The 27,110-nt window shown below is 36.5% G+C and overlaps 2 protein-coding genes across 2 annotated transcripts; one reads left to right on the forward strand and one right to left on the reverse strand.

Annotated features, from left to right (window-relative positions):
• Positions 1–5,118: 5,118 nt before the first annotated feature.
• LOC132112098 (tuberoinfundibular peptide of 39 residues-like) lies at positions 5,119–7,106 on the forward strand. Its single transcript, XM_059519684.1, has 3 exons — positions 5,119–5,559; positions 6,139–6,248; positions 6,740–7,106. Exons 2-3 carry the CDS (start codon positions 6,139–6,141, stop codon positions 7,104–7,106), a joined length of 477 nt encoding a protein of 158 aa, XP_059375667.1. The 5' UTR covers positions 5,119–5,559.
• Positions 7,107–9,811: 2,705 nt separating this feature from the next.
• On the reverse strand, positions 9,812–26,726 carry LOC132112099 (transmembrane protein 121-like). Its single transcript, XM_059519685.1, has 2 exons — positions 26,482–26,726; positions 9,812–11,606 (listed from the first exon to the last, which is right to left on the reverse strand). Exon 2 carries the CDS (start codon positions 11,143–11,145, stop codon positions 10,195–10,197), a length of 951 nt encoding a protein of 316 aa, XP_059375668.1. The 5' UTR covers positions 11,146–11,606; positions 26,482–26,726; the 3' UTR covers positions 9,812–10,194.
• Positions 26,727–27,110: the final 384 nt, after the last annotated feature.

Raw genomic sequence — 27,110 nt, forward strand, 5'->3', positions numbered from 1 at the left:
TAAAGCATTGACCTCACTGTTTTACAACATCATATGCATTGTTGCAGAGAAAAATCTCAAAGAAAGTCAAGGGTCATAAGCCCAACTATATCAAACACTGATCCCCATAATGGTGTCATCGTTTTTAACCAATAAAACAACAACATTTACATATCTGATAATCCTCAATAAGAGCTTCTCTAGATGTCTGACAGATATAAAGTCAGTCTGGTTATGAGTGAAGCTATTGATGCTGTTTGTTGAGTTGTTTAATGCTCAGTTTCCTATTTCCCACTTATGAATTCATGATTTCCCAGTAGTAAATACGACTTGAAAGGCGTTCAATAAACTCGTATTTACGATAATTCCGACAGCATGTAAACCAGCTCTGCTGAAATCTTAAGAGATTTAATGTCTTTTATGTCAGTTGATTTCATCTGAGGCTGTGGCTCAAGACAGTTCTTGTGTTTCTCTTTTCTTTAGTGATTCTGCTTGTTAACAGCAGGTTTTCATCATTAATGTTCAATCAGCACTTAATCACTTTATTATCTCATTAACTTTAACTCTGCTTGAGTGTTATTTTAACACTATTTCGGCCATGTCCACACATACATGGGTATTTTTATACCGTTTTTTTCTTCTATTAAAAAAAAAAATTGTCCACAACTCAAAACTCAAAAGCATGCTATGAAAAACTGTCAAGAGCATGCCAAACCAACAGGTGGTGATATAATCTCAACCGTAAAGCCAGTCAGAAGCCTGAAAAACTTCCAGTAGGCAGGTATAACAGTGGCTTATAAAGCTGGCTGGCAATTGCTTTAAAAAGTGCTGGAAAGGTCCAGGACTGGAATTTTGAAAATATTTTTTAAAAAATTCTCCTAAAAAAGCCTGACACGAGGAGCCTGCGTTATTGAAAATAAAATGAAAACAAAAAGAAAATCTGCACACACACAACAGATACATCCTTCACCTTTGTAAGCCTCTATTTGTTCCCAAGCGCTATACAGACCTTGAAAGTTTCATGATTTACAGATGAAACTTTCTTTCCAACAATGCAAATCTTTTCACATCTCAGGGCTCAGCAGACTGTGACTCATACCCGTTTCGGTGCTTATTTCTTCATTTATAAGTTTCTTAAAGCAATGCATATTTACAGACCTTAATTGGTTATGCACCTGCATTGCTCTCATGTCATATATGGCCATACAGATATGCTCAGTGTTATATTTTATTCATATTTTAGTTTACTGTTGTTGTTTTTTTATATCACAACATATACAATAGTTTAGGCATAAGCTCTGGTTTTGAGGCAAATTATTTTAAGCAGCATGAATGCATATGTATCACACAATGACTGTTTCAGTGAGCACAGCACTTGTCAAACCAAAGATTGGTGTATGTTATATTAAAAATGTATACTGCTAATAAATACTTTTATTATTTATGGCGTTTGTTCACATATATGTAAAGGGCAACTTCAGATGTTATTGAAAATAAAAACACTTTAGATTCCCATAAAACACTTCCAACTCATCACTATTGTTACATGCCACATGCACGCACATCGAGAGAGACACCAAAGAAAAGGGGTGCTGCCCAGAGTTCAATCTCCTGCTTCCACAAACACACCAGCACACAACCCAGAAGTCAAGAAAAGTGGGATTTATTTGTACATTGGGATGAGACTTGAGGAATAACATAGGCTGAGAGGGTTTCAGATGGCCAAAACAATAAACAAAAAGGAGTTTTCTAACTAAGTTTTAAATCCTCTTCCCTTGAATTAAACAATAAATAAAATACAAATCCTTACCTCCCTTGCTGACCATTAAACAGGAGAAAACTATAAAGGAAATAAAAAGGCCTAAAAACCTCTCTCACAGGTTACTTTAAATAAATGATGATTAGTTTGCCAATACAATTACCGGCCTAATACCACTACCAATTCTAACTCCTCACCAGGAGTTTTACATGATCTGGGACACGACACAGCACAGCTCTCTCGGGGTTAACACAACACCGTTTTTAAGCAGCAGTCGTACACACACGATCTACACCAAGGAAGCAGGAGGGTGAGCTCGACGAACAGACAATCCTCACTGCTTATATCCACACGTTGAGATGCTTCATCTGCGCTCACTTAGCAGCTGCACCTGTTGCTCTAATGAGCAGCGAGCGAAAAAGAGAGAGACAAGAAAATACACACCACACACAGGTTAACACTTGTGACACAACAATTACGTTCTAATACGTAACACTATATATAATATGATCATCTAAATGAGTAAATTAAAGCAAAAATTCATGAAATATCCATGCATTTTACCATGATTCAAAAGAGCAAAGCAACACAAATAAGATAAAAGATGTCAATGATCAATAAAAAGGTAATAATCAGAGAATTTTCTATACCACAATACATTTATGTGTGGTAACAGGCAAATGGTTTTCAACTATTTTACAAAATTGCTCATCAAATCAGACTATTGAGGTGTTTCTAGTGAATTTAGGGGTTTTTACAACTATAGTAACTGTTGAAGTTGCTACCCTGAAAATCTAAATGCGATTCAGAAAAGCACTGCCCACAGATAGTTTTTAAGAAACCCTCATATTAGTATGAGAGATTTAACAACAGCATCCATCTTGTTTGTGCATGAACAAAAAATAAGAGGGGGTGTTTTACCTGTCAGATTTAAGAGAGAAGCAAGGCTTTAGCTCTAGACTGACACGTGTGGGAAGGATGTTTGCGCTTTTACAAACACTAGAATTCTGGGCAGTGAAGCCTCTCTGGAGGAAGGTGAGCTCGGCTCTGTTTTTTGCATATCAATGATAGAGGAATGCAGCAAGGTAAAAATATGACCGTAATAATACACGAGATGATAGCAGAGGTGTATGATGCAAATGTGTGATTTCAAGCTGTTCTTCCCTTCCAGATGTGATCGTTTCTTTAATGCATCTGCAACCCCTGATTACAGTGTCAGTTCATAAAAGTCATCAAGTAGTTAGCGTCTGATGGTGTATTAAACACAAAAATCTGCTATTTTAGAAGTTCTGTTGAAATATTATGCAATGTTTTATTATCGTTGAACAAAATATTTGAATTGAAAGTATGATCTACAATTCATCTTTAAAAATCTAAATGATTCTAAAACTTGATGCCTCCCCAATCATATTAGATTAATCGGCGAAAGGGAAGTGTCTTTTAAATGACATTAGAGGAAGTGATATCATGTGAATTCTTAGGGAGAATTCTACTGAAGTGATCACTAGCTGTAAGGCATCACTGTCTCATAAGGCTGTTTGGTACACCCTACACAAAACTTGAATATGAATGTTAACCTTAACATTACACAGCAAAATGTATATTTGTATCAGTTAAGATGATTGTGGCAAATTAGGTGTTTGCATTAAACACAGAATATTTGTGTATTTCATTAAAATGTATAATAAAATAATTTCCTGTTGGGTTTAAATGAGTTTAAGTGCAAAAAAAAAAAAAAAATACAGCATATCAAAAAAATTACACTAGTTTTATGCATGAATCCTATTAATAGGCCTCTCATGAAGGGATTCACTCGCAAAACATCTCCACACTATTATACATAATGGTCTGTTTTTATTATTTATTATAGACCTTTTGAAATAACTATAGCCATATTATAGGAAATTAATTTTATTGTTTCAAGGAGTCAAGGTTTGGCTGGTTATCGTGGCTGCCGTTAGCCACGGCTTGTACATTACATGCATAATTTGGCAGTAAAAAGCATCTTTCTGTGTTGGCTCTTAATGATAGGAAGGCTATTGTTATCCTAAGTTTGATAACAGGAAAAGTGTGAACCTTTTTTTTAATGTTCCACTGTCACATTCCCCTCAGATGTTATTCATTGTGTATTCTATATTCATAACATCTATAGGCTATTTATTTCAGTGATGTTATGTGCTATTTTTTATACATTTCTTGTCTTACAGTGTTTAAATCTCAAAGCAGTTTACTTTAAAAATCACCTCTACAAAAATGATCTTTAAGGAAAATTTGAGATCTTTCACAATTTTTGTGAGCTCGAAAAATCCTGAGGTTTAGATGAGGATATGAAAGAACCGGGGTGAGGGAAAGAGGGAAGAGAGAATGCTAGCTTGTGGGGGGGAAAGCGCTGATGACTCACAGTCGCGGTTTACAGTGGTAAAACTTGCAGATCCATGGAATACAAACGAAGTCGTGCTTCAGATCATCTCCTCAGCCTCTCGCCGCCGAATCCCTCGACCTCATCTGCCTCACGCCCTGATTCTTTCCTTCAACGCTTTCATTCTTGTCCCTCCACTCATGTCTGACCCGACCGGCCCATGTCGCTGTTGTCGCGCTCTATAATGACTGTCAGGACCTGCTCGTCTGAACCTTGCACTCACAACCGCTGCCCATTATTTTAAATGAGACCTCGCTAAAGTCCACTTCGGTAACAAGCCTTTCTGTGCTGAATAAAAAGGAAATACTTTCGTTCGCCGGATGTCATCCTATAGGTTGAATGAGTGTTTTTTTTTCACGGTAATTAATGTTTATATTAAATAACCATGAAATATATAGCTAATAAACACTCATTTTTTTTATATAAAACAAGGTGTTCCTTGTGTGTATATATATATATATATATACACACGGTCGCACATGACCGTTTTAGCAGTTGTCAGATTGTGTGGAGTGTTTCTAAAGCAAAAGCCTATCTGTGGTTGCGTAAAAGGCGACAAATTGTCTTGTGGGGGTTTATGTATGTTTGACAGGACCTTTCAAATTTAATGAGAGTGACTTGCTTGTCATAGAATCCAAACACGTGCGTAGGCTGCTGGAGGACGGCAAACACGTCACTTCAAATTCTCATTAAAGTCCCTTATCCTATCCTAGTCCCATGATCCTATAGGTTACGCCCAGCGACAGGTGGGTCACGCACTTGAGTCAAGGACATTATAGGCCATTGTGGAAAAACTGGAACATGTAGTTTTGATCATGATTTTGTGACCATGTGGCAATTTCCAGATATGTGAACCCAACCTTTTTTTTTTTTTTTGGAGACATCATTAGGTGCTCTGACATCCAAACAGTTGTCTTTTGTCCTCTGATTCTTTCCTCTATTTTAAGGCTCCATCCAAACATGACAGTCAGGGGTGTGGCCTTCTCTGTTTCAACACTGTTTCCGTTTCAACAAAGGAAAATGACACATGCCATGCCTTTATCTTTTCTGTTTCCCCCAACTTCTGACAAAAAGAGAGGTATATATAATCCCACACAAGCAAACCCTGTATATATTCACACTAACACCTGACAATGCACAACAGAGTTCGGGGTTGAGCTATAACCTGAGAACTTGATAAAGCAGTACATGCAAAGAGGTACCATTGGCAACTTATCAACAATTAAATACCTACCTAGAGCGTAAGACAGAAATATTGGACAAACACAAACTTCTTTGAGATATTGCATGGAAGATTTGCAAAACCAGCTTGGAGTCACACAAGAAGACTGATTGGATTTTTGACTCCAGACAAAGAACTTCACAGCAACACACAGCCAAGAGGAAGAACTGCTCCACAAAGGTACCATACATTTTAATATGTATTTTACTATTTAATTTTATAATTGCAAATGATCAAATGTATTAATGTACCAAAATGATTTAAATATATTTGCATTTATATTGATGTTCACAAAAATTGGTTACAGAGGCCCTTTATAATTTAACGAAAATCTTATAGTTTGGTAAAAAAAAAATTATGTTTTTGAATAGTATAGAGAACAGATAGAAAGCAGTAAATACGTTTAACTGACGATCAAAATGTTATGATTATTCAACTGAATTTTGTCTTGTATTTTAAAATCTATAAAATGACACAGCTATTAATATGTATCTTTTTAGTCTGTTCTAAAATACTGTACTATCTAAGTGAATGAAAGGGTCTGAATAATTTATATAGATGTTTGAAATACACTTCTGATTGGCTGATATGTCAGTTTAATAGTTCTGCCTGTAGTCAGAACTATCTTCTAGCAATAGTCAGCATTCCTCATAAATAAGTAAATTACATTCAATAGCCTATACATTTCGTATGTTGCACGTGTATCTTCTCTACCTCTCCCAACTGTACAGAAATATTTGACCAATATTATGTCTGCAGATGGTGACTTTATTCTTGCCTCCTCGTCCTGCCCTGTTGTTCTTAGTCCTCATGAGTGTGACTCTGATGACTTCTGCTTTTCCCCAGCCTCAACTTCGACCTCTGCAAAGGTATAACTGCTCATTATTGATTATTATTCTGTCAAATATAAGTAGTTGTATTAATGTTGTTGTTAATCCTCATTTTGAACATTGCCTTGTATCCCTTTGCTGAAAACTCACCAAATTTTGCATGCAAGATGAGTCTGTAGTTAATTGCACTCTGTGTAATTATGGGATGGATGAGATGTGTGGTTACTTAGTACCTAGTAATTAAATTTGCAATATTCAAAACATAAAACCAGCATCACTATGTGAGCTAGAGACATAAAATTTCACATGAAAGTATTTATTTCTCATAGAAAACAAATTCGCCTTAAGTACCACAAGTTCTACCGTGGAAACCTTTAAAAATACATAATACATTGTACTGAAATGTCATAGTGTCTTTTAGAGTTATAATTTCTTATACTTATACTTTTTACTTTTTTTTTTTTTTTTTGAGTAGCTTCCTATTGCTGTCTAGACACATTTCTGATTCTCTTTCTCTTTCTCCTAAACAGTAACTTGCCTGCTATTGGTCAAGAGGATTCCAAAGGTGAACAGTGGGAAGTGCTGTACCCCTCCATCTCACTCCGTGATTGGAGCATTCAGATGCTGACCGCCCCAGATTTTGGTGCAGCTAAGGCTGGGGCAGAACAGCTGGTGGGGGAAAATTGGTTTCCGCTCAGTCAGTCGCAGATGGAGGAGGAGCTGGTGAAGGGCTGGCCGGGCAACTGGCCTTCAAGGCTGGGTCACAAGCAGAAGAGAAACATAGTGGTAGCAGATGACGCTGCATTTAGAGAGAAGAGTAAGCTTTTGACAGCAATGGAAAGACAGAAATGGCTCAATTCCTATATGCAGAAACTCTTAGTAGTTAATTCCAAGTAATTACAATGTTTATGTAATTGTGTGTGTGTATATATATATATATATATATATATATATATATATATATATATATATATATATATATATATATATATATACTGAAAAATGACATTTTATGTTGGAGAAAAACACATTTGCTCATCACAGATAAAGTAACCAATTCAAAATGTTAATTCAACTAAAAATAAATATTCTATCATTTAATCATGCCATTTCCTTTCCCTCTTGGAATACAAAAAGAGGAAATTTAGCACAATGCCCAAGCTGCTTTTCTCCAACAAGAAAGTAAATCACATGGTTTTGGAATGATATGATGTTAAGTAGCCTAAATGTTAAGAACTTTAATTTATCCCTTTGAAAAACTCTTTTGACACCAACATTTTGAAAATGTATGTAGATAAAGGTGTTTTTTCTTTCTTTTAGATGATCTTTGAATAAGGAAAATGCATGATGTGTTTGGTCTCATGATTTGAATAAACACTTAAAACTATTTGAATGACTGTTTGTATGCAGTTTTCAAATGGCTTATCTGGATGCATGGAATATGAGCCGCCATAATAGATTTACACACTTTGTCTTTGTTGTTTTTCTTTTTTTTGTGAACAGTTGAATGTTTTATTCTTCACTTTATGTATACATCACTTTAACATTCCCCAGTTAACTTTGAATCAGACATAACCATTAAATATTTGAGTGACAGCTCTAAATGTTTCACCGACTGATTGTCTGATTCTAACTGTTCACAAACTTGTTTTGTTAAAAATTTTGAAATATTTAAAATGCCTTCATAAGAGTCATTTCTTTGTGAACTGAATACCATTGTCTGAGCTGTTGCTGATGTGCATGAAATGATATCTGATGATACCATACATGCTTAAATGTAAAGTTTTCCAATGATGATGATGAGATATTAAATTATTGACACATTTTAGTATCATATTTAATATAATATAAAAGTCCTAGCAGGTAAGGCATTAAAAAACACATTGGTAACAGGTTGCCAACATGTTTGATAGCAGAAGATTAAATTATCTAGATTAATATATTTTTTTAGATGCTGTAAAGGCACCATGAAGTGAACCAAGCTGGTAAATTGAGCTGCGCGTCAGAGGAGATAGGACCCCCCATTGATGATATTAGTAATTTATCACCAAGCCAAATTATGATGTGCTTAAAATGGAATTTTTAATGTTCTGACAGCAGAAAATTAAATAGGACCATGGTTAAATACACCCTCATGACCTCATTAGCCTCAAGCTAGCAGGCGATTAATCAACTGATTGGAGAAGCTTGAAGTATGAGGAAAGAGACAGCGACAGCTGAATCGCTGCTTCAGGTCATTTGTTGGAATTTTTCAATGTTCATCTCCTTTGCCTTTTAAAATGGCTTTACAAAGGTCAGGTCTCGCAAGTAGCGCCAAGAGGAGTTGTTAAAAACGATTCTGATGAATCCTGTGTGGATGGTTATGTATTCAGCCTCCAAGAAGTAATTTATGGGCTGTTTGTTAGGGATAATACATTTCATCAGAAAGTGATTGACTCACACAGTTCAGCATTTATCTCCAGGTGTCAAAAGTGTCTACGTGTCAGTTCAGAAGTGCAGAGGAACAATTCATGGCTCTATTGGATCATACAGGCATCTCTGTTGGGACTGAGAATTGTGGTATAGGAAATCTTCCTGCTGCTCAGGCTTCATGGTGAGGAAACCTATAGAAACTCTATAACGGCGAGATTGATGAGAGGGCTGAGGATCACAGGAACTGTAATTTATCACTCACTACAGCTGGCCTACATGGCATCCAGAGCCAATCAACAGTAGCCAAATTACTTTCTGCACCCCATTCTCACCAAGTGGAACTGGATCTCCGCAGTTCTGCCACAAGTGTTGTCTGGTGTGGGAGTGTATGTTAAATGTCTTTGATTACCTTTGTTTAGTTCAGTGTTAGCTGGATCTGCATTTGTTGCTTTAAAAGGCATATTTAGGTTGTTAATATCAAACACACCACAGTTTGAAGATTATGGAGGTTTTATTACATTTTGCAACATTTAAAATGTCACAGCTAAAAGAAAAAAAGAGATACTAATAATAATCCTAATAATAATAATAATAATAATAATAATAATAATAATAATACAATCTCCTTAAAAACGACTGAATTGCATATGAATTAATGTATTACCATCCAATATAATCAGCTTTTTTAATGAACTCTATCGTTCTTTCTTCCTTTCTCTCTATACCCACATATAAAACTCATAAAGACTGGAAATTAATTTTGGCAAATTAAAAGTTTCTGGTTCCCATTTTAATCTCCAGGAAAAGAATCCTGTGAGAGATGTTTCATTTTAAAACTCACATCTTAACACACACACACACACACACACACACACACACACACACACACACACACACACACACACACACACACACACACACACACAACTCATTTTCCTCTTCAAATAACATAAAGCTTCAAAACATTAATTTGAATTTCAGTTGATGTTCAGCTCTTGCTTCAGATCTTCTTACAGATTATGGTAGGAGAAGTGGATTTAACTATTGATATTGGTATGCTTTGTTTCTCATTTTTTGCTTTTTTAGCAAGCCTTGATGGGATTTCCTCACATTTTATGCACTTTGGGGGGGGGGCTGCATTGTATGAAATGCATTTAAAAATGGTCATTTGAGAGTGCTGGACTCTCATTTGTAGCTGAAAGCATATTCAAACTAGCCAAATTATTTAATAAATTAAAACAACGGGCAAAGCAACTTTGAACTTTGAAAATGATGTGCAGTCTGTAGAAATCTGTGGAGATTTCACGTAGAGAGCTAGGTGAGCCACCATAACACAAATGTCTGTAAAAAACACTCCCTATCTAACATCATAAAACAGCTGCTTGAAACTACAAAATCCGGTTAAAATCAAGATTTTGTGAACCACCATTTGTGCATCTGAGCATCAATGGCCTTTGAACACTCAGGCTAGATGAGCAGAAGAAGGATACTTCAACGTGTCCCGGTCTGAACTCACTAAGGTTTTCTTCTTTCCCTCTTAACTGTAATGTCTTGATGTTTTTGTCAGCTCTGGTCACGTGTCAATGACCTCACGGGCCGGTGAGGGCTCTTTTGGGAGGGTGGTCGTGGCGTTTGGTAGAGTTTGATTGTGTGGCAAAGAGTTCTGCTGTATCTCCATGGCAATCCCAGCTGGATCTTGTGGGGGGAACTCTTTAACTTGTCGCCGGTACTCCAGGAAGGTGCAGGCTTTAGTGGCAATGGCAACAACGTTCTTTCCGATAAAGATGGTCGAGACTCTGCTGTCTTGAAACAGCACCATGTTGACACCTCGAATGAGGATGGTGACAATGTTGATGGTCACCAAGCTGAGGATCGGGTAAAGCATCATCTTCTGAGGTGACACATGCTCGCCCTGCACACTGATCTCACTCAGAGAAACACAAGGCAGGATAAGCAACAGGATGTAGCAGTAGAAAAACATCAGACCCTCGGCCCAGATGGGCAGACCTGTCCTTTGTGGCTCCCAAAGGTTAGCCTGGATGTCCAGGACATCCAGAAGGTCAAGCGCAACCCAAAAGAGTCGACCCCGCATGTCCTCCTTCTTCCGGAAGGTTCTTACGTACTCCATGTTGTCAAGCGCAACCAGGACAAGGTAGAGACCAGGTACACAAACTGAGAGCAACAAAGTCAACGCCTTCCGAGCTACTGTCTCCAGACTTTTACGATCAGCCTTATAGTTCTGGAAGACAAAGTAGAGCTTGATCTCCAGAACAAATATGTAGAGGAACCAGAGGATCATGGCGTAGCCACGTTTCGCAGTCCTCACTTCAGCACCAACCCACACCGCCACGTAACGCAGGACTATAAGAAAGCAAATATCTCCAACCAAGACGATGATGCAGACCCCAATTTTGCGCGGGCCCTGATTCTGCTCCACAAGGTAGGCATCCATGAAGGCCATGCTGGTCATGATCACAATGGTGGTTAAACACACATGACGCTTGTCAGGTGATGGCAGAACCATGGTGCTGTCTGTTTATTGAAGAAAAAAAAAAACGAACAAATCGTATCCGTCAAAAAGTAGAAAGTTATATCATGGTGTGCAAACTGTTGTCCACTGATGCTGGTGACTGAGGAGCCTGTTCAGCAAAGTTCAACATAGTCCAATGGCCACTCTTTAACACATTTCGAGCTTCACATGTCCTCCACACTAGTATCGTATGTCAATATCTCTTTGATTCAGTGTGACTGTGATATATCTGTATGTGTATCCACTGGTGAGCCAGTCGACTGCCTGACCTAACTGACATAGGTCTGCTTGTCTGTGTCAGCTGACCCATATAAACAGCAAGCTGGATACTGTGCTGATCTATTGCTGTGGTCTCTTATTCCTGCATCAGAGCTGAGGATACACAGGACTATTGTCAGTCGTGAAGACAAAATGGGTGTTCACAGCTCTCTTTCTGCTCTGCTGGCTTTGAGCACCTGTGAATTAAAGAAAGAAAAATTAGTTCTCTTAAAAGAATGTTTTTGACCTTGTTCCAACTGATGAAGCTTTAAAACAAAACACTAGGGGTCAGTGTGGTAATTTAGCACAATCAGATGTAACTAACCATCCCATAAGTCCTTGGGTTGATTTTACATTCCTCTAAAGCTTTTAAGTTGAATAGGCTTTAGCTGTTTTGGAGGACACTGAATTTGTCATGTTTAAATATCCAAAAAGGAATACTTTTGTGTGTGTAGAAATAAGCATTCAGTCACTTATAGTGCATAGAGCTGGTTAGCTGGTGCAGTGAAGCCTGAATTATGATTTCAAGCTCTTTTATTCCTTACCATGTGACTTCATTCCTCAAGTTCTCACAGTGATTGAACACTTTTGAACACTTTTAATTAAAAATTCCTCCTTTTTGAATTACTTCTATAAGCAAGACCTCGCTATGCTGCATTATCCATACTTAGTCATGACAGTGTCAGCTGCTAGAAAATCATTCCCTAATATTCCCATGAGTTCTGAGTCACCAGCTTCCATAGCAACGGTTTCTATTGAGAAAGTGATAATAAGTGATGATGAGTCTAACGCAGCAGGGGAACCCTCGGATTTCTGGAAAGCGAGATATTACTGGATGTGCGACAGACAGGGTGTGCACTGACTCTGATATCTAGGTGTCAGGTGGTTTGACGTGAATGACAATCATTTTAGAAAACTGATTTTCAGCTGATTCTTTGTAGGTTTCAGTAGGCATGAAATGTAAAAAAAAGAAAAAAAAAAGAAAAAGCATAACATTTAAATGCTGGCATCTTTTTCAGGAAGAAACTGTTTTAAGATAAAGAAAATCTTACGGCTGCAATGTGTTCTTATTAGAAGTCAGCTCACAGTCACTAGATCTCCTCTTCAGCTGGAATATTCAGGAGAGACACATACATTTGATCAAAAGATTAGCACTGATCAACAGATCTGTCTGTTGTATTAAATTTCAATCACAGCAACATTTTGCACACCACTCATACAGCGGACTTTCACAATCTCCTGCTAGTTAGTTCACGTCAGTGCTGCTCATGTTTGATATATATGGAAGCAAACATTGAGACTATTTGCTCACACATCTCCTCAAGTGATTAATTTCTATCTCAAAGCGATAGCAATCTTATACACTAAATCAGTACTCTGAGAGAAATACATGGAGTCATAGAAAACGAATGGATGTTAAAGAAAAATATAGAGTGCATGAGGCAGTATATCTTGTATTGTGTATGCTGCTGTTTCTGCAATCATAATTTTTACCTACATTTATCAATGCATTTAGCTTTGGAAAGGAATTCTGGCTCCATTCAGTATAAATTGTGTTATGGATCAATACCTCTTCTGCGACATTATGTAAAGTAAGGTTGGGACCTGATGGACATGCTCAGATATATTGCCTTGTGACAAATTATTGAGTGACCCCAGTTTAAATCAAGTTTCATTTTCTAATCCCCCCCAAAAAATTATATTACAAAGTAGAATACTCTTGTTTCAGACATGTGCAGTAACTTAATTTGTCTGTTCTTTCAATATGACTGTTCTGTTAAACTCCTCAGAACATTATTTGGTTATGCATTGTGCCTCTACACTGCATCTGGCCTCCTTTTTCTCCCTTTCTTTTCTATTCTAGAGCACAGATTTTCATTTCTGACAACATGACTCTCTGACCTTGTGAACTTCTCTCATCTGTTCAGTTTCACAACGTGCAGCTGAGCGGAAGATTGAACTATTTATTTTGGATAGGGTGGAGGGAACCACAGATTGAGACTTAAATGCATCACACAAAGCATGATTTGTGGATTATTTTTTATGATGTATTTTGCCTCAAAGGATAGTTTAAACATTTTAACATGTAATTATACATATACAGATGAATAAGGTTTTCATGTTAAACTTCTTCGAATATGATATTCTGTTTGTTTTTTAGGAAACAATAAAATTCCAATTTGGTCCTTTTGCTGTAATTTAAATCTGTTTGAAGTACTTTTCTGTTTGGTTTGATCTAACTGAGTTTCTATCCTAGGGCTCTATAAGATTTGTTTTTATGAAAGTCTGTTTCTGCCTAAGAGTTAACATTTTTAGAAAAAGGGTAATTTTGAGACAAGTAAAGATGAGAGGTGAGAACTGAGAGACATAAATTACAAGTTGCAACTGAGAAATAATATCACAATGTGAAATATAAAGTCACAAGTATGAGAAACAAAGTCACAGTTGTGAAATATAAAGTCAAATTATAAGACAGAAAGTCATATTGTGGGATATTATGGGATATTAAAAACTCAAGAATAACAACTTTTACTGACATCAAATGGTGGTTCAGGGTTTTTGGTAGAAGATCTGAATTTTCGGTGTTCTCTATAAAACACAAGCACATCCACACACATTCCTCTCCTAATGTACTGTACTGTAAGTGAAGAGAGCAATGGAGTGAGAGCATTAAATCAAAAGTTTAATTAAAGTGGCAAAAACACATGGGAGTAAATAAGTGTCTGAAGTAGTAGAGAGCAAGCTCATCAGTCCAATCAATACACACATGAGGAATATTCCCCTCCCGTGAAGCAGACAAACCCTAGATACCATTACAGTTAGTGCTCTATATTTGCTAAAAGCTTCACAATGCAACACAGTTGCACAGAAATTGCACATGAAGCGGCTGCATTGCAGCTGCAACCTGTGTGATAACAAATGAGAGCTCTATAATATCTCAGTTGTTTCTCTTTGACACCAAGAGAAAAAAATGATGCACTACTGAAGACATTTCTGCTTCTCTGATGTGTCTTCTGAGAAAGCAAAAAAGACCAGAGTGTTCTCACATAGGCAATGTCTTCACTATTTTCAGATCTCAACATTTTTACCAAACAAATCAAGATAAGTCTGCAGAGATTTCAATATGAACTCATATATTCCTCACAAGTTCTTCTAAAATCCATTGTTCTAAAATGTTCTTCTAAGATATGTTATTTACTTATTTCTTCAAAGGAATTTTAATAAAATAAAATTTGAATCTCTCCAAATGGTCATCTTTCTCCAGTTATTTACAGTTATGTCCAGTTATATAGCATCTTCTCCAGTTATTTACAGTTATGTCCAGTTTTATCTAGCATCTTCTCCAGTTATTTACAGTTATGTCCAGTTTTATCTAGCATCTTCTCCAGTTATTTACAGATCTAAATAAGAACACAGATCTAGTGACTTCCAAACCAGCTTAGCAGAGAAAGCATGGACAAAGCTTACTAAACCATTTAAACATGGGGTGATTTGCATTCCGCATCGAGCCGAAGACACTGTATTAATTTTCAATGAGCACACAATTTATAAATGATGTTTAATGTTTCATTTCTCATACATACTTAACCAACAGAAAAAACAAAGTAGTTTATTTAAAAACCGTCAGAAGTCTGTGGCTCTGTCACACATTCGCTGACATTAAGGTGACATGGAAAACATGCAGTGTTGGGGGGCCTCCAGGAACCACTGGCATAGAGCTTCCTGTGTTGCTGTGGAAACAGGCATCCATCAGTCCAAGACCCCCAATAAAAGAAAACAATAATAAGTGTGACTCTTATTTCCGCTCAGTAATGAAAAATAGAAAAAAGAGCCTCTGTGCTCCAACTTGCCTTGAAGTGGAGGATTTCGTGCTCTTTCCCTCTCTTCATCTTGGTGTTATTACAGCAAAGTACTCTGAGATCAGAAGGACCATAGTTTTCTAAAGCCCTTTCTGTGGACACACATGGATATCTGGCCTGGTATTACAAAAAATAAACACAGACTGCTGTTTGAACATTCTCTGCACATTTGTGTTTTCTGTGAAAATGCCGCATCTTCTCTGTCAACTAATCACTATATGAATCGAATCAACAGTCCGTTATTCTTATAGAAAGTGATACAGCCATCAATTATTCTAACAGAAATTGATTCACCACTCAGTGTTTATTACAGAAAATGAATCCACTGTTAATTCTTATAGATTTTATGAAAATGTGACTTCAGTATATTTCAGTATGAGGTTGTCCTTGTATCTCCTCACCTCTCTGCCCACCTTAATCTGACCGTCATCCCCCAAGCCTCATGAGCCAGGTCTCTCATCCTCCTCCATCTCTTTGGAGTCCTGTCCAGGGCTGCTTCACACTCTCCTACTCATTGATTGACCTCTCTCCCTCTTTCCACTGCAGTCCTCCCCCTCATTCACTTAATTAAAATGGCGAGTGCCTGAAAATCTGAGAGGGGCTTTGTAAGGTAATGAATGAGCATGCTTTCTGCTCTAGTTGGGTGAATCTCACAAAAAGAAATCCAGGTCACATTTCACATCAAAATCAAAACCATAGGGTTTTATATTTGCTTGTTAAGAAAATTATGTTTATTTTGTTCGTGCTTTTTATTTTATTTAATGTGTGTGTGTGTGTGTGTGTATATATATATATATATATATATATATTATTATTTTTTTTTAATCCAAAGACCCATTTATACTGTAATAAAAAATAATATATATATAACATAATGTCCAGTGAAAAAATGACTTTAAGCTGACATTGTACAGTATCTCTTTTGTATCTTATCTGCAAATATTTTAATTTGTATTTATCATTATTATTATTATTATTACTGTCAGCCCCTGACAGTCCCTGTACCCCTTTATACTTAAAAAAATAAATAAATAAAATATCTGTAATAAAAATAATTATTATTTTACAATATTCTTATTCTTATTTTTGGTACTTTTAAAAATACAAATTGAAATAAATTACAATTAAAATACTTAATAAAAATATTTTTAGTATTTTTATTTTTTACTAATAATTCCATGCTTCTTCTTTTTCTCCTGTTCTTCTTGTTCTTTTTTTTCTTCCTATTTAATGGGGGAAAAAATCTCCATGAAAACCAGTTTATATGTCATGAAAATAATGTCACAATGAATTAAAAATCTTGCTGGCTTTGATTTTTGTAAGAAAAATAATATTTCTTGTTTCTTTCTCATGAAATTGAGGATGAAATTGATGTACGCATCACATTGGCACAGTGAATGGACTCTGTGAGTAGGTCAGTCAGGAACAGACAGGACCGGAGGGGAGGAAACCGAGCTCAGCAGAATCAGATAGAGAGCTTGACGGCTTGAAGGCTTCTCAAGTAATCATATCAACATGTTCATCCAGCCTGGCAGCTGCAATGAGCTAGAGCTCCCCATGAAGCTATATCAGCAAGACCAGTCTGAGCTCAGCAACACAGACTCATAACACTGTCTTGTGTTGTCTCTGCCCAAAGACAGACAGGCCAAGACACATCCTTTAAGAAGAAGAAGTCACATGTACTTCCCAAATGAGGAGGCTAAGCCCCCTCTATGGGTTTGGGCTATTTTAGCACAATGTCAGTTCATTTTCCATTTGATGTTTATTCGGTTTCTGAGTTAAAGCCGATGGAACAGCATTTACTCTATCAATAAGCTACCAGTTCTGTACTTTCTCTATGCTATTTAAAGCGAGTTGTGCCAAAGTCTTATTAAGCATATGCATTTCTAAACATTTTTTTTTACTTTTCCTCAAAAATATTAACTAGAATGATACAGTAAAAAACATAGATGTTATTCTTAATACTGGCCTATTATTTATAGTCACCATCTTTTTGGACCTTTAGTCAACAATCCTCAATCAACACAGCTATAAGGATCATGGCAAAAAAGAGCTTTAATTTAACCCAGCCGAAGTGCTGCTTAAAATCGAATCATTTTGTACATGTGATTATTTTCTCATATTTTTGAAGAAGGCACTGCATTTTCAGATAAAACACCTCTAGCATGAGATGGCAAAGCTGAATTACTGAAATTACTCCAGTCTTCAGTGCCACATGATCATTCTAATGTGCTGATCTAATATAAATGTTGAAAGCAGTTTTTGCAGCTTAATATTTTTGTGGAAAGCTTTTTTTTTTTTTTTTTTGCAGGATTCTTTGATTCATTTGAGTCCAAAATAGCAGCATTTTGGAACTAGAAATCATCTGTAACATTATAAATGTATTTACTGTTACCGTTGATGAATTTAGTGCATCCTTCCTAAATAAGAGTATAAAAAAAATCTGGCATGTAGAGACAGCAATGTTTTGGGAGTATCAATTATGTTTAAATGCATTGGTAAATCACCTAAATGAATGTGTACGTACAAAACAAGATCAATCACATGTCAATTCGTGTATAAGGCCAAAGAAAAAGAAGACAAAATAACAACTATTATAAGACAGAGAAAGCAAATACATGAATATGATATTTTGAGCTCAACTATTGCATAGTAGCACAAGAAGAAAACACAGCTGTTTTCAGATCTATGAGTTTCCCACTTGGCACAGAGTGCCTAGAGCCTTCAATATTTTAGACACTGGAACACAGAAGACTGCAAAGAGAGTACATTGCTTCTGTTGGGGATATGCCCCAAGCACTACTTCTGCTTCCCTCTTTCTGCCGTGACCTCACTCATTCTGTCCTTTAAATGCCTCACTTCCTCTCATCTCTGTGGCTGTGCTCAGAGCTGCTTTATTCCTATGAAGCGTGCAGTTACAGGATCTGTGATGAATGGTTCTGTTGCATGTTCAAAGCCCTCTCAACAGCAGACGTGATGCCAGGTTGAATCCCTTTCCAACCACCAAATGCTTGTCATATGCCTAAATAATCAAAGTAAGACCTCCCCGGGTGCCGGCCAAAGCTGTCTAACCGCCTCCATAGTGCCTTAGGATGGTTGACCTCGCTGCATCTACTGGAGGAATGGGAAAGTATTGGGAAAGAGACACACTTAAAGATGAGAAGATGATATAAGTCTGCTTCAGCATATACTCTCAGCAGGAGAGGAGTGGTCATGCAGAGTGTGCAAAGAAACCAGACTCTACAACCTTGTATAACACAGAAGGCACTTCTTTCAGTGAGCTGTCCTCACGGGCTGCCTGAATAAACAAACACAACACCACGAACAAATGACTCGTATACGTCAATTATTTTTAGTGAATTAGAAGCATTCAACACAACCGGTGCAATCCAATTCAAGAAACAAATGTATTTTATGAAGCCGTTCTTTTATTAATAGTTCAAAATACAAGTATCACAAAACACTGCCCTACTGTATATAATTAACATTTAATTAATTATTATTTAGAAGAGAATTAATTTCTGATATACTTTTTCTTACATAATTTTTAAGTAGTATTCAAAATAAAGTGCACCAAAGCATCAACATGACAAGAAAAGGTTAATTAACTAAAATTACTTTAAATCCCAAAGGCACTCTTTAAAAGCAAAATCAGATGAAGACATCACACACCATTTAATCAAAACAAATGTCATTTAAAAATTTTTTATAAAAAATTGAAAAACAGACAACATCTCTTTTTATAACAATTATTCACAAAGTACTTGACACTTTACATGGAAATGTAAAGAGCCATCAAGTAGTCTCAATGCAGCCCTGCAAAATAATGGCTTCCAGTGACAGTTTTTGAGTCCATGGAGAGCTTTTGTCGAAAACAGCAGTTTTTCTTCTCAACTTAGCATTTACCCCTTAACCTATTGATTTGTCTCTTTGAACACTGCCATTTCATTTCACTGGAAGTGGAAACACCAATCACAAGCACCTCTCTTAATAGCTCTCTTAAATGCTGTGTGCTACTCTGTGAAAAAGGAAAAGAAAAGACATATCCAGCAAAGCATATTTAGATGTTATTTTCTTTTAAAAATCTTTAGTTCAGATTCTTATTCTAAAGTAGAATCTGATGGCACATAATGATCAGGCCACTTTCATAGTGAAATATGTACAACTTTATTTAATTCTTAGATTGTCAGAGCACTTTCTTTTAAGTACTACAGCTGTCCTACTTGGTTCTTATCTCTTTAATCAAAAATATGGTCATGTAAATGCCCCTGCATATAAAATATACTCTCTCTCTCTCTCTCTCTCTCTCTCTCTATATATATATATATATATATATATATATATTATTGTTGTTATTATTATTATTATTATTATTGAGAAGACTTGAAATATGCAATTTGGAGGGGTTTTTTTTTTTTTGGAGCTCACAACAAAAACAAACCTAGTAAATATAAATGTTGATGGGAGTATGATGCATGAGTTTGAATACGATGATAGCTGTATCTTGCCCAGAATAGTAAATCAAACTCAAAATCACAAATGCTGGAGAGGCTTCCTTACAACTCAATTCTGATATATTAGAATAGATATTAGATATTAGAATGCAGAGCCTGTCTCACTGGCAGGATTTATCTTTTAATTTCTCAGCTGCATTGTTCCACTGTCTCAGTCATTCCCATGGGAATCTTAGCCACAGAATCAGGCAAAGGCATGAGGCGAGACCCAGAAAGCTCTGTGCTTACTATTTATGTCTTTCTGGGGGGTGATGACAGGGAGGCTTTAAACTGCAGAACTTTGGCAGACTGGGCATTGGGATTCTTCTCACGTCCATGAGATTCTTTATCTCAGCATGACACAACTGTCCCCAGTGCTGTGCTAAGAGGGAGAAGAGAGTATCTCTTCTTTTCCACTCTTGTGCCTCTTCTATTCTGTTCACATAAGAGCTGGAGCTTTGAGCAACCCAAGGTGTTTGCAGCACAACAGCTTAGGCACGTTAAAGAGAGACGGAGGACCAGTATTGTGTAAAGCTGAAAGAGTAGAAACTGATATGGCCCACAGTGACTGAGGAAAACACATTTGACCTTTTAGGACTGCTAGTTAAAATCCAAAATCATTCTGTCATTTACTCCAACACGAGCACAGAACTTAGGTTTTGACTGCAGTCTGGTTCACATTTACATTTTTTGCTGAAGGGTCTAATAAAAAGAGTTTTTAATTATGTTCATGATATTTACCAAAGCAGGTGGCTAAAGATACAGAATTACTGCTTTAGGTGCATCATGTTTTATTAAACCACATCAGGGCAAGTTATGTGTATGGAATGACATTAAGGATTAATTATTAGAAGTCTAATGAATATAAGCAAATAGTTTTCAACCTCAAGTTGTGATATATATGTATGACTTTCTTTTTTTTTTTTTTTCAATTGAATGCAAAAAGAGCTGTTTAAAATAACGTTCTTGCTGCTCTTTTCCATATAATGTAAGTGGATTAGGACTATGGACTGCCAAGCTAAAAAAAATGACAAAAAAAAACAAAAACAAAAAAAAGGCATCATAAAAGTAGTCCATGTCATTCAAACACAGTATTTAAAGTAATCTGCAGTCACATGATAGAAATGTGTGAGAAACTGCCAGAAATTTCCTTTATTATTCACTAAAATCTTGCTTACTGCGGTGGTCACCATTCACTTTCACTGTATGGAAATAAAACATCTCTGTTTGTGTTCAACAGAAGAAGGACATGCTGCTGGTTTCAAACACACAAGGGTGAGTATATGATAACAACATTTTTTTTAATTTTTGGGTGACCTATCTCTTTAAGCATCATAATATGTATTTGGATAAAAGATCATAACCACAAGATTCCCCCATATTTAAATGAGCAGAGAATTTATTTTCTCATTATATATTTGTTCTCCTCTAATGTTTAGTTGGTCTCAGATACACTTGTTAGCTTTACAAAGAATTAGCGTAAATAAATATATTAGAATCCTAATTTTAGCATGCAAACATTGCAACCCATTTCCAACATTTAGGGAAAGAAAATTAAATGCATCTCAGCAAGCTTAGAAACAGACTCTTAGCTACACAAGCATCACCATTTTTATGCCTGCTACACTGAAAGGCAACAAATGGAACGACTTAGAGCTCAAAATCTTCTACAAAAGAGACAGTAAACAGTGCAATCACACATTGTGGGACATAGATGTTATCTTTGCTGCCTCTGTCTCTCTCTGACTCACTTTATCTTTCCCTCTCCCTCTCTGAAAGGTGATTCAATTCAGGCCCCACATGCTCTTAAGCACTTGCTGCTCTGAGACTCAGCGGTCTCTGCCCTTATGCTGCTGTCATGGAAGACCTGCACTCTCCTGTCCAGGTAGATCAACAGAAACACCACACAGCCACACTCCATTCAGGTGCAAAACTATAATAGCTATATTTTAAGTGACTCTGAAAAGATGACTTAATAGTGCTCAGTATAGCAAGAAAAAGTGTCATGTTGAATTTTTATAGTAGAACAAAGTCAGTCTGGATGGAAATATTTCAGGCCACATGGATTCCCAAGTTGATTTAATTGTCTGATATTTCTATGGAAATGGTTATGAACTGTCATTGAGCATCAGGGAAGAGGAACAAACCTGCCTAATATATCTGTCACAGCAGAATATGTTCATTAACAGCACACGACATGAAGGCAAGTGTGAGTCGCTATGAGCTTTCAGCTCTAAAATGACATCTTGCACACTGAAAGAACTCTATTTGCTTGACAACATTTGTCCTGCGAAAGTATGTTGGCTACTGTACCGTTGACATAATGCCAGAGAAGTAGTAGATCACTAGGTTGTCATAGGAACTAATGTTCAGAAGGGACAATGAATTACTGTGCTAAAATAGGACAGAACACATTTTTGGGTTTTAGACTAATGCTATTGATTACAGTGGTTGCAAAGCAGCACTTTATTGATATTCTTAGACATGCTGTTTTGGGTTCTTTCTAAACCTCTAACCCTAAGTTTTACACTTTTGCAATTAATTCAGCCAGACCCACTTTACATACAGACATTGGTTCATCAGCTATGGGCACTTTTGGCCCTGAAGACTCTTAGAAAGTAAACTCATTTAAATTTCACACTCTCACATAGAAGAGCTGCACACAATTGAGCGTTCAAGTCCTTCAAAGTATATTCTATTTACCGTGAGCCTGGATGGATGCATTCGGTGCATGTGCACTACCTAGTGGACTGTTTTTGTTTATAAGTGCTCAAATAATTTGCATATGCGCTGTTGTTGCTTTATATGATGTGCATCACTTACACTTGTTTGAGCTTCTGTTTTTACCTTATGTGTGTAGATCATTGTTAAGATGCAAAAAGCCTTAATTAAATGTTAATTATATAAAGCATGAGACTGCTCAATTCATATGGATTTACAGTGCCCTCTACTACTATTGGCACCATTGGTAAATATGAGCAAAAAGGGCTGTGAAAATAAATCTGCATCTTTTATCCTTTTGATCTTTTTATTTAAAAAATTCACATTGTATACAAATTTGTAACCTATCTTTAAAATAAAACAATGGAAAGTGGGGGAAAATTCTCATTATGAAATGAATGTGTTTTTTTCTTCTTCTATAGTTCACATTGGACAAAATTATTGGCGTCCAATTATTGCAATGTTCTTTTCCTGAGATAACATAATTTTTTTTATACACTTTTTTTTTTAACCTTTTGGATCTTCTAAGTTTTGGTTAGCTCTTAAAGGACAGAAACCTCTCAGTTTTTTGATGAAAAATACTGTATCTTAATTTGTGTTTTGAAGATTAACCAAAGTCTTATGGGTTTGGAACAACATGGAGATGTTAGTTAAATGCTTAATGGCTAGTTTTATTAGTAGTGTTTTATGCATCCTTAATTAAAACTAATTTTTCCACACCTTTTGCCTTTTTTTGCAATTTTTTTTTATATTCTCTGATGGCCAAAAACAATCATGTATTGCATTTATTATGGACACTGCAACATCCCGTAAGTGATAAAGTTGTTAAAGGAATAGTTCACCCAAAAATAAAAATATGCAGAAAATGTACTCATTCACCCATTTACAGCAGAAGATCCATCTGTGAACAAGTGATCTAATGCTAAATTTTATCAAAATATAAATATTACTTTATATTTTAAGAGCTATTACTTTAAGAGCAGATTTTAGGGCAATATAGCCAACCATATGCATCATAGCTGATGGAATATAAAGTTCCACATACTTTAACATTTGTGTTATTTAGACTGTTAATATGTTTTTTTTTTTAAATATCCACTTATTAAGTCATGACGTAAGAAATGCTGTTTCACTCATTTCACTTTATCTCAACAGCTGCTTATGAGTACTGTGTATTCATATTAAACATTTAAGCTAAACATTTAAAAACTTACGGGGTTCACTATAGTCTCTGTGCTCACAGCGTCCCAGAAACAAATAATGTACTTCGGAATGGATTTAAGGGTAAGGATTATAATTTTTCTGGTAGCATTATATTAACATCGCGAGTGTATATCAGCACCATTTGTTGTTTTCTTCTGGCAGGGTATGGACCCAGAAGCAGTGACGCGTGACGTCAGACTTAATGAGTGGATATGGCATGCACTCCGCTAATAAATTCTGAACATAACTGCAGAATGTTGAACATTCATTCCCTGTACTTCAGCATTACATAAACAGTGTTTATTGGAATTGTGTATGATTACTACTGACTTGGGAGTAATTCACCAAGTCACCTTCCATTTAAGAAGAAGCTTATGTGGCAGATAAACTCAGTCCTGTTTCTGATGTAGTCAACAGTGCACCGTAGGCATATGTGATCACATATGATCTAAAATGACATCTAGCCCTTTAAAGTTTCAGCATATTACAACACACACTCCAGAGCAATCCAACTATCTCTAATGAGCACAAACAGACCATCTTAACCATCATTCCACAGTGCTGACGGGCTGTGCATTCAGCATGCTGCCTCATCGACACCGCTGCATTGTTTGAGGCAAGTATCCAGACCTCCTAGAGATGCAAAACTCAAACACAAAATGGCCTTGCCAGCTGTCCGTGCTGACATTGTGTCAGTAATTAGCCAGCGGGGGGGTTGTGCTGGCAGGGAGGCAGTTAGCCTGTCTGCCTGCAAATGGAGGCAGTCATGTCACACTTATGAAACCCCAGGGGAGATTGGAAACATGCAGGTGGAACTTGTCCTGCTGGCACTAGGGTAAGAATGTACCGGTCATACTGACAAATGGACAGACAGGATAATGGAAGGGGTGTGCAGGAAATAAGATAAAGTACAAGTGCTTTCTTTGCCTGCAGCGATTTTGTGTGCCCTGATCAGATCAATGGGAGAGGTCACTTAAAGTCATCATAAAATTGACCCTATTTACTTTCTTTCCTGGTCTAACTGTGAACAGATGATCTCTGCACATTATTTCAAAGAAAAGTCATATTTATCTTAATAATCTTTTCTCAAAATGTAATAATTTTCAACAAATCAACAAATTTTCAACAAATTTTCAACAGGAGAGTTCTCAGACAGGGAAGTTGTCACAATATTGCAACAGGCCTAAGGTTTTGAGTCAAAGTCCATTTACACAAATATTTTTTTCCAGTAATATTTCTGCCCGGTATTTACGTAGTACAATATTTGTTAATATTTTGTTTGTTACCTTTGTGTTCATTTACTTGTCTCTTTTTTCTTTTTTCCCCCGTGCATTAACAGATATGTTGAAGGGCTCTTTTGTAGCTAAGACTATAAGGTATAACATAAACCCAACCTTGTATTCAAGGCTGAGTGCATGCATGGTCGAGAGTTGAGGGGGTTCGAGGATCCCTCAGGTTGCTTATGTGTCACGTGAGGCGCCTCAGAACACATTGCAGCGCGCGTGAAAAATGCCAGCAGGCTCTGAGCCAGTACTGTAAATGGAAACGGATGGACGGGTGGTTTGTAAACCCCTTTAAACCCTTCGAGGGACTAGAATGATATTAAGTCAATGGCAACAGAAGCAAACCTCAAGGCCATTGTTTGAAAGACTCAAGAGTAATCGTGCTCCCTTATTGAATCTGTAGTGTGTGGAGACTGGTTTCTCGAGCCAGTGGGTTTAATGGAACGAATCGCGTTTTTGAACAAACATTGCAAGTGAACGAATCGTTCTCGTGATCGTTTTCGTACCTTTCGTACGTGAACGTGGACATTTGTGAAGAAGAATCTGCAGAACGAGAGGGGCATGTAGTTCGTTCAGTTAGACATGAGTTTATTTTTTTAAGGAAGGTGGTGTTAGAATGATTTTAATCTAAAAGACTTATGAATTTATTAAATGGCATAATCTAACGTAAATGGTGTTATATAAAAATATAGCCTATTGTCTTATAGATCGATTAAACTTATGCCCACCTGGTGACAAAGAACGAACTTTTTTATTTGATTTGTGGGTACAGTTATTATGATTAAACGCTCTTAAAATATCACAGTAGATTTGCAGACACGCAGTTTTTAATAAAACATGTTTCGATTCGACTTGGTGTTCGGAATGAACGATTCAATGATTCGCTCATATGCTCACATAGCGTAACGATATAACTGCAACGAATGAATCATTTTGGTGAATTGGATTCAAAAGTTTCGAGTCACTTGGACGAATCACAATTACTTTTTCAAGGCTTATAACGTATATTAACGAGATTAAAAAAACAACAACAACAACTTAAATCTAAAAAAATAAATAAAATAAATTCAATAGGCCTACCCTTCTCATTATTGGACAATAGTGATTAGGCCTATCATATGTCAAATCCTCGAATACTTTTCCACAATCTTTAACCAACAGTTATGCAATCTAACAACACTATTATTTAGCTAAGAACGCTATGTCCCATGAATATATGAACGGATACTTCAAGGATAAAAACTGCACTGAAACTCGAACCCAGAAGCGCCGAAATAAATCACAATACTTATTTATTTATTTATTATTATTATTATTATTATTATTATTATTATTATTCACACATGCTTTTAGCAAGCCATTAACTTATTGCCATTCAATTCAATTAAGTTGATATTAATTTAGGAAGCGCAACGCGCCTTATGTGCTCGCCACAGCTCATTGCACAACGGGTAATTCATGATTTTGAGGGAAACCCTCCCTCATCCGAACAGACAGTTCAGCAGACTGTACCTCTGGCATCCGCTGTCCAAGGTGCTGATCCACTCTGAGACGAGATTGATGGTTGTGGAGTGATTTAATCCGCATCAAGCGCGCTGATGGAAAACAACAGATGTCGCCTCCAAAAGAAAAGCAATCCTTTGTCAAAACTATTGAAACGCGTGTGCACCCACTACTGAGAGAGGAAATAGACACGCGCGTGCGGGCCGGTGCTAGTCAGTCCGATCCACGTTACTCTCTCTTTTTCTCGCGCGCCCTCTCTCTCCCTCTCTTGAATCAGTGATTCAGTCGCTTCCCTCACCCTCCCAGCAGAGAACATAATTTATTGGCAATTTGCTTATGTTGGGAGACCGTCAGCCCACTACCTTCCTCCTTTAGCGGATAATGAAAAGGCTAAATGAAACCCCCACCAATATTGTGCATGTGCTACATCTACTGTAAAAGCATACTTTATAGCTACTAAAAAATAATAATAAATGCAACGCTTAGTACGGAGCTTCAAAATATTTCCTTAAAAAGAAATTATTTAAAATGAGTCACTGAACAGATCAATATATATATATATATATATATATATATATATATATATATATATATATATATATATATATATATATATATATATATATATATATATATAT

This window comes from Carassius carassius, chromosome 31 (genome assembly GCF_963082965.1).
Source record: "Carassius carassius chromosome 31, fCarCar2.1, whole genome shotgun sequence".
NCBI classification, from domain to species: domain Eukaryota; kingdom Metazoa; phylum Chordata; class Actinopteri; order Cypriniformes; family Cyprinidae; genus Carassius; species Carassius carassius.